This window comes from Muntiacus reevesi, chromosome 11 (genome assembly GCF_963930625.1).
Source record: "Muntiacus reevesi chromosome 11, mMunRee1.1, whole genome shotgun sequence".
Classification (NCBI taxonomy): domain Eukaryota; kingdom Metazoa; phylum Chordata; class Mammalia; order Artiodactyla; family Cervidae; genus Muntiacus; species Muntiacus reevesi.
This window is the reverse complement of record NC_089259.1, coordinates 34,060,690-34,068,275: the sequence shown is the minus strand read 5'-3', so window position 1 is coordinate 34,068,275 and position 7,586 is coordinate 34,060,690. Positions and strand designations below refer to the sequence as shown.

At 51.3% G+C, this 7,586-nt stretch overlaps 1 protein-coding gene across 1 annotated transcript; it reads right to left on the bottom strand.

Moving 5' to 3' along the window:
• Positions 1-6,070: 6,070 nt before the first annotated feature.
• GJA3 (gap junction protein alpha 3) lies at positions 6,071-7,318 on the bottom strand. Its single transcript, XM_065902315.1, has one exon. It carries the CDS (start codon positions 7,316-7,318, stop codon positions 6,071-6,073), a length of 1,248 nt encoding a protein of 415 aa, XP_065758387.1.
• Positions 7,319-7,586: the final 268 nt, after the last annotated feature.

Here is a 7,586-nt window from a genome sequence, read left to right as displayed (position 1 = left end):
GTGGTCAAGCTTTCAGTCAGCATGCAACAGAAGGCCACAGCCACTCAGTGACCCTGTGGGGAGAGGCTAATGGACACACGTGGTAACATGCAGGAAATGGGGGAGGAGGCAAAGAAGATTCCAGAGAGCTTTTTAGAGGTGGTAGAAAGTGACTACATTTTGGAGTTATGATGTGTAAGTAATGGCTTTCTGGACAATTCTCTTTCTTTTTGGTAAATATTCTGTTTTAGACTTAAAAAAATATTTTGGGCCAGATTATTTTGTGAAAGGAATAAAGAATGTTAAATTTTTCCCATAAGGGGGAAACATCTTAATACAACAAATATATCTGAAAGTTCATCCTCTTGGAGTATTCACATTCTGCCCACGTGGTCCTTACCCATACGTGCACATAACTGGTATATAAATACAATTACATTCATATTCCACTTTTGCACTGATAGAGCATAAGTATTTTTTATGTAGTTCCTCTGAGGATTGTTGATTACATAAACTATTTCTGTAGTTTACTATGACTTCTTAAATTTTTTTAAGCATAAGGTCATTGGGAAAAGGCCTCCCTCCCTTGTACTTAACTCATTGCTGCTGATTTTGTTAAGATTAAGACTCGCCTGTAAAATATGTGTCTGTGCCAGTCTGTGAAATGACTTAAAAGAGAACAAAACAAAACCCCAGCCCCCAAACACAAAGGATCTTCTCCCCAGGAATGGTAGAAACAGCACCATTCCCTCACCCACTCTTCTTCACGTGGTCAGTATTGATTGACATCAGCAGTGGACAAGACGATTCAGGGGACACATGGTCACAGAGCAGTCAGGGAGCCTGGAGACCAGCAGGCGCACCTCCACCTTTGGGTGATATGTGACCCAGGGGACGGACGAGAGGGCTACAAACTCAGGGCTGCGGTGCAAGGAGGCTGAAGAAGCTGCCATCCACCTCGGTGGTGTGGGGAGATGTCTGGAGGGGTTGGACTTGAAATTGGGGTCAAGAGTGGTTTGGGAAAGACAGAAGACATTCAACTCTCAGAGACTGAGAGGAGCAGTTCCTGAGGAAGGACCTGAGTTGGGAGAACAGTGGGTACTGTGGGTGGTCTCCCTCAGTGCAGGTGCAGAGTCCACGCAGGGAAACAGTGCCCCAAAAAGCCAGTAACAGCTGGAGCTGTTGGATTGTGTGGCCTCGAAGCTTTATTTAAATGGGACTCACAGATGGTTTATAAGTAGGTGTGTGACTTTAAAATAGAGCTTTAAAATATAAATCTGAGTGGTTTTGTTCCAGATGGGCTGAACAGGGCCCAGCCTGCAGGCAGAGAACACAGTCGAGTGGCCAGGGAGCAAGTGGCAGAAACAAATGTGAGAGTTGCTAGCAGAGAAACGGGCTGAAGAGGGGACACAATTTGGGATCAAGGGGAAGGGAGCTGGTGGTCGTTCTGAGGTTTTGAAGGAGGCCCATCGGGAGCAGCGTCCAGCCCTGGCCAACCCTCTGTCAGCTTTGGCTGTGGTTCGTCTGGGATCCAGGTGGGGCCCTGAAGACCAGGGGCACCTCCTTGATCACAGATCAGACTAGGTGTGGACAGGCTCTCAGGAGAACTCTAAAGGGAAGAGAGAAAAGGACAGGGACTCTGGGAATGGCCACATGTAAGGAGAAGAGAGAAAAGGACCAACAGGGCATATCTAGGAGCTAGACCGTGGGGCTGCAGGGGTCCATCTCTGCATACCAATGGGATTTCAATTTCATCCTCCCAGCTGACATGGGACAGCCTAACTCCAAATGCCGAATGCCAAGCCTAGTGACAGATTCAAAGAATTTCAGGGCTGGCGGGGACCCTGGAGGTAACAGTCAGGTGAGGACCAGGGGAAGCAGCTGCCTGCCAGCCAGGTCATTCCCTGGGTCTCTGGGGAACTAGGGTGGTTCCGGGCACTCAGGCCACAGGGGCTCAGAGTCTGACTGCCTTTAAGCAGTGGCAAAAGAACTGAGCAGTGGCACCAGAGACTGTCTGGCTTGAAACATCTAAAACATTAACTATCCATCCCTTCACAGGAGATTGGCGGAACCCTGGCAGATACAGCTGGCTACCTAGCTAGCTGTGCTCCTATTGTGAGCAGTCAGAGCTTTCTCTTTCGACCTGGGCAGATTGAAATGCTTTAAAAAAGCACCAGGAATGTTTTTTGGGAATCAGTTTTCCATCACGTGACTTGGCTGGATTCCAGGGAGTTTATTCATCGACAGAGGAGTTGGATAGGGGACAAGCATAAACAACCCTCAGACCTCACTTTTGTCCCTGTTCATCTCTTGTCCTTTGAGCCAGCACAATGAAAGTGCTTCAATAAGCAGGGTCAAGTAGGATGGGCCAGAGAGAATGTGAAAGCGAGATTACGGCTGTGATTAGAGGCTGAATGCCCTTGGTCACGCGGCGTGAACTAAGACCACCTTTATTATAAACAGCCGCCTGGCTCTTGGAGGCACAGAATAGATGACGACTGCATTTTAAACTGTTTTGTTCAAGTGAATGAAGCACAGTCATTTTGGAAAACAGGGAGGCAAAATTTTGAAAGAGTTGAAAAGGTTTTCAAATGCTCGTATTTTTAACATTCCTGAGGGACTTGGGTCACTTTAGTCCCCACACAGTGTAGGAACTGATACCCTTTTACTAGTTTAGCAGCATCGGGTTGTTTGGCTTTGGATCCATGTGTAAGTGAAAGTTGGTTAATTTGGGAAGTGTGTCCACCAAGCTGTCCGGAATTCGCTGGAGTGATCTTGGGTGGGGAGATGTCCTCCCATGGGAGTGCTGGTCTCTTTGGGAAGCAGAGGGGCAGATACATCACAAGTCTCAGTGCGGTTTCTGTCTTTTGATCAGTAATTCCACTTCTACCAATGTGTCCTAATGAAACAGGGATGTGGAAGAGATTTATGTACAACATACACTATTTAAAAGAGTAAAAAATTGGAAATAATTTACATGTCCAACATATAGATTCTGCTTAAACAAACTATCATAAATTTATATGGTGGAAAGTCAGGAAGCCTTTAAAATTATGAATTTGAAGAAAATGTATTAACCTAAAAAAAGTTCGTAATATAGTAGGGAAAAAATCAGAATAAATATGATCACTTAGAAAATATCTATAGAAAAATCAAAATGTTAGCAAAGATTTATCTCTGGGTGGTGGGATTTTAAATGTCCTGTACATTTTTCTTCCTGCTTTGATCTTTGTACTTTCAGTATCACATATCTTGGTATAGGTTTTTTGGGGGGCTTTTGAAGCTATGGGTGGGATCTTTGATTAATCCTGGCAAATTCTCAGCTGTGGCTTTTCAAATATTGTCTCTGCTCCTCTCTGTTCCGTGTCCTCCTGGTTACTGATTAGGCATACCTGGGACCCTCCCTCTCTGTCCTTATGACATGGAACCTCTTTTTCATGCTTCCCATTTCTGTGACTCTCTGAGCAGCATTCTGGTCATCCCTTCAACTGTACCTTTAGTATTTCTTCAGCTGTGTGTTAAATCTATCTGTTGTCTTAAATTTCAACTATTGTTATTTTTTAAAATTTCTAGAACTCCTGTTTTGTCATTAGTTATAATTTCTTGTTCTCTGCACTTATTATTAACCTTGCCTTTTAACATAGTAGGCATAATTCAATTATACTCTGATAAGTCCAGAATCTGAATTCCTTGTAGGTCTATTTCTGCTTTCTATTGTTTCTGTTTAATCTCACTCATGGAGCCTCATTTCATTTATTTCTTTTTTAAACTTTTATCTATTTATTTTTTTGCCACGCAGCTTGTAGGATCTTAGTTCCCTGACCAGGGATTGAACCTGCGTCCCCTGCCATGGAAGTGTGGAGCCCTGGGGTGAGGAGCTGAAGGAGAGGTGACTGTAGAGGCACAGGAGCCCATGGATGAGGGGCTCAGCCCCAGAGCTGGTGGCACTTTGGCCCACTCAGGGCAAACTGGAGGTCTGTCTCAGTAGAGCTGGTTTTACAGAAGGAATCCACCAGCCTGGCCAGGAGAGAGTGTCTCTGAAACCATACCCTTCACTGCTCCAACCTGCGTCAGAGGAAGTTTAGATGGTCGAGCAGAACCCAATCTGAAGTGCAGGGGCTGGGATGAGGGGGTGCCCCTTCCAGGCGGCTCTGCCCATCCTGCCCCTCCCTCAACCCATGGGGGACCCAGCAAGACAGAGGCTGGGCGAGACAGTCTCAGGGTGTCCGTTCCTGGCCCTCGGGCCTCCTGTGGTCCCACCCCCTCCATCCGGAGGCCACGGATCACTTCTCATCAGGGATAGTGTCCCAAGGCAAAGCTTAGAGGGTGAGTGGAGCGAATCTCGAGGCCTGAAACACAGGGGAACAGGGAAGGACCGTTCCAGCTTCAGCTGGGTTTGCCAAATGGGTCAACTCCAAAATATGAGGGTTCCTGGTGGCTGTTTTGTGTCTCATCCAGATTAAATCATCTGAGTAGTGGAGGCAGTCTTGGAGACCTGGCTGTGCAGACATGCCGGATGGAGATTTTCCTATTGCGTTAATGGTTAAAGAGCTAGTTTCTTAACCATGCCTTCAGCGAGGTTGAGAAGGGATGCACCTTCCAAGCAGGCACTACCAGCCAGCTCCACATGGTCATCCTTTCATATTGTCAGTGGGTCGCTGTTTATGATATAAAACACAGTCTGCTGTGGAGTGTGGCCCCACATACATTATCAGGAAGGTAAAGTTATTAGTAAAAAATGAACCAGGTGGGACAAGGTACAGTTTTTGGGACAAGGACTGATGAGATGCAGAGGAGGTGCGAGGTAAGGTGTGACAAGCACCGGGCTCAGCATCACCACTGTTCACTGGCTTGTAAACAAGGAGCTACTGGGACCCTGTGCTGCCGTCCAGCCGCGGGTGCACAGAACCCACCTCTGTGGTCAGTGCAGAACAGTGTGGACACCTCATGGCCCCCGTCCAACCAGCACCTATGTAGGCAACCACGACACTGTCACTCACACCTCCAAAAGCAAACAGGCTACCCACGAAGAATGGTTAGGAGACTTGAAGAGTTTTATTTTGTACTGTTAAAAAAATGTAGGTCATGGATTCATCTGTATAAATAAATTTTCTGGCAACAGTGGTTAACTTTTAACCTCCCACTCAAAAACTTCACAACTTCAAGCATTTGAACTGTACTTAGAGATTTCGCAACGCTGGCTTCGGTTGTATAAGGTACATTCTCACAGTAATTAACTGACTCATAAAGTCGAAGAATTTCTTTTAAAGTTCAAATCTTTACTAGTATGTAAAGGACAAATGTGCACTCTCTTGATCAGTATCCATTTTAACAGGACTATTTGCTTCATTTTTCCTGAAAGATAGTAAATGGGGAAAAATAGGCATATCTGTACAATTCAGATCAAAGCACAAAATGCCATTTAAAAAATAAATACCTAAGGCATACTTGTCACACTTTTACTCAGTTTCCTCGACCATTCAAACTTATCTCAAGGGTCCGCCTCTCACAGGCTCTCCTGCCTGCCCGCCACATCTCTGCCCCTGGAGCGTGGCTGCTTGTCACTTGTCATGAAGCGTGTGGTTTGATGTCCTGGGCTTCAGAGACCTGTCAGAAACTCAGTGACTGTATGGAATCTTTTTTTAGTACGGTTTGGCAAATATCCCAAATGTAATTCAACTCTAAGTTAAAGTCTCAAACAGAGATAAGGCTAAGAGCTTCTAGACTTGCTGGGCGGTCCAAAGGCTCCGGGGGGCGTAGGGCTGGAAAACCGTTGAGCCCCAACCTGAAGTGATGCAGACCCTCTGTCTTCCCACAGCAGACAGGCACCACAGCCTCCACCCGGCCGCAGCATCTCCGGGAAGGCCGCCAGGCTCCGAGTTCGAAGGCTGCTGGGAGAATCTTTGGAGGCCCCCGGCCCCTGTGCCCCCTCCGCTCTCGGATGCGCCCCCCACTACCTCACAGCGCTAGGAACAGCAAGCACTGACACACGGACCCGACCCTCGCTCGCCCCCTCCACCCGCTCCAGCCCCTCCCACCTCCAGGCCGCCACCCGCCGGTGAACGCCCTGAGCCTGGACGCTGGGCCGCCGCTAGATGGCCAAGTCGCCGGCCCTGGCCCGGCCGCCGCTGGACTTACTGGCCTTGCTGGACCGGCCGGGGTCTGCGGGGGGATCGGGGGGCGCGTGCAGCTCCACGGCCGTCACCGCCCCCTCCCCGTCGCTGTCGCCCGAGCTCCCCGTCATGCCCTCCGGAAGGGACTGCTGGGGGCCCCCAGCGGGGGTCGCGGCTGCAGGAGGCGTCGACGCGGGCGGGGAGGCCTTCTTGGCCGAAGTCTGCGGCTCAGCCTCGCGGTTGGCCCAGTTCTGCGCCGGCGCGCGCAGGCCCTGGTTGCCACCGCCGCCACCGGGGGTTCCGGGGGTGTCGGGGGTCCCGGGGGTCCCGGGCAGGGCCGCGGGCGGGGGCGGCTCGGGGTAGCCCGGGGCAGACGCCTGCCCCAGGGAGGAGGCGGAGGGCGCGTAGTAGGGCGGGAACCCGATGGTGACGGCGGGCGGGGCGGAGTTGGGGGGCAGGAGGAGGGGGCTCCCCCCCACCGGCTTTGCGGACCCCGCCATGGAACCAGGGGTGTCCGGGCGGAAGGGGCTGGTCATCCCCTGTTTCAGCTTCTTCCAGCCCAGGTGGTAGATCTCCAGCACGTTGAGGAGCAGGGACAAGCAGGCCACGGCCAGCATGAAGAGGATGAAGATGGTCTTCTCCGTGGGCCGTGAGATGAAGCAGTCCACCGTGTTGGGGCAGGGCCAGCGGTCGCAGCGGTACAGCGGCTTCAGCTGGAAGCCGTACAGGAAGTACTGCCCGGCGATGAAGCCCACCTCGAACAGCGTCTTGAAGATGATGTTGAAGACGTAGGTGCGGAGCAGGGCGCCGGCGATGCGCACCTTGCCGCGGTCGTCGCGCACCGGCGCCGGGCCCTGGTGCCCCTCGGCCGGGCTGGCGGCCTTCGGCGGCTCCTCCTCGCGCTCCTTCCGCTTCTCCTCCATGCGCACCAGGTGCAGCACGTGGCCCAGGTAGATGAGCGTGGGCGTGGACACGAAAATGATCTGCAGCACCCAGAATCGCACATGCGAGATGGGGAAGGCGCGGTCATAGCACACGTTTTCGCAACCGGGCTGCTGCGTGTTGCAGGTGAAGTCCGACTGCTCGTCCCCCCACACCTCCTCGGCCGCGGCCCCCAGCACCAGGATCCTGAAGATGAACAGCACCGTCAGCCAGACCTTGCCGATGACAGTGGAGTGCTCCTGGGCGTTCTCTAGGAGTCTCCCCAGGAAGCTCCAGTCGCCCATCGCTTCAGACTGCTAACCTGCAGGGGAACAGGCTCGTTACTAGGCTGGCTGGCCAGGCGAGCCAAGGGCACAGCCCCCTGGCAGCCCTGGGCCCCGATGTGCGTGGGATATGGGGAGCTGTGCTACCCCTCCCCAGCGGGAACCCTCCAGGGAAGGTTGTGAGTGTCCATACACGTATGCAGGATCAGGTGTGTATGTACATGCACATGTTTGTACGTGCACAGGTGTGTGTACATGCCCAGCTATGCATGTACATGTACACGTGTGT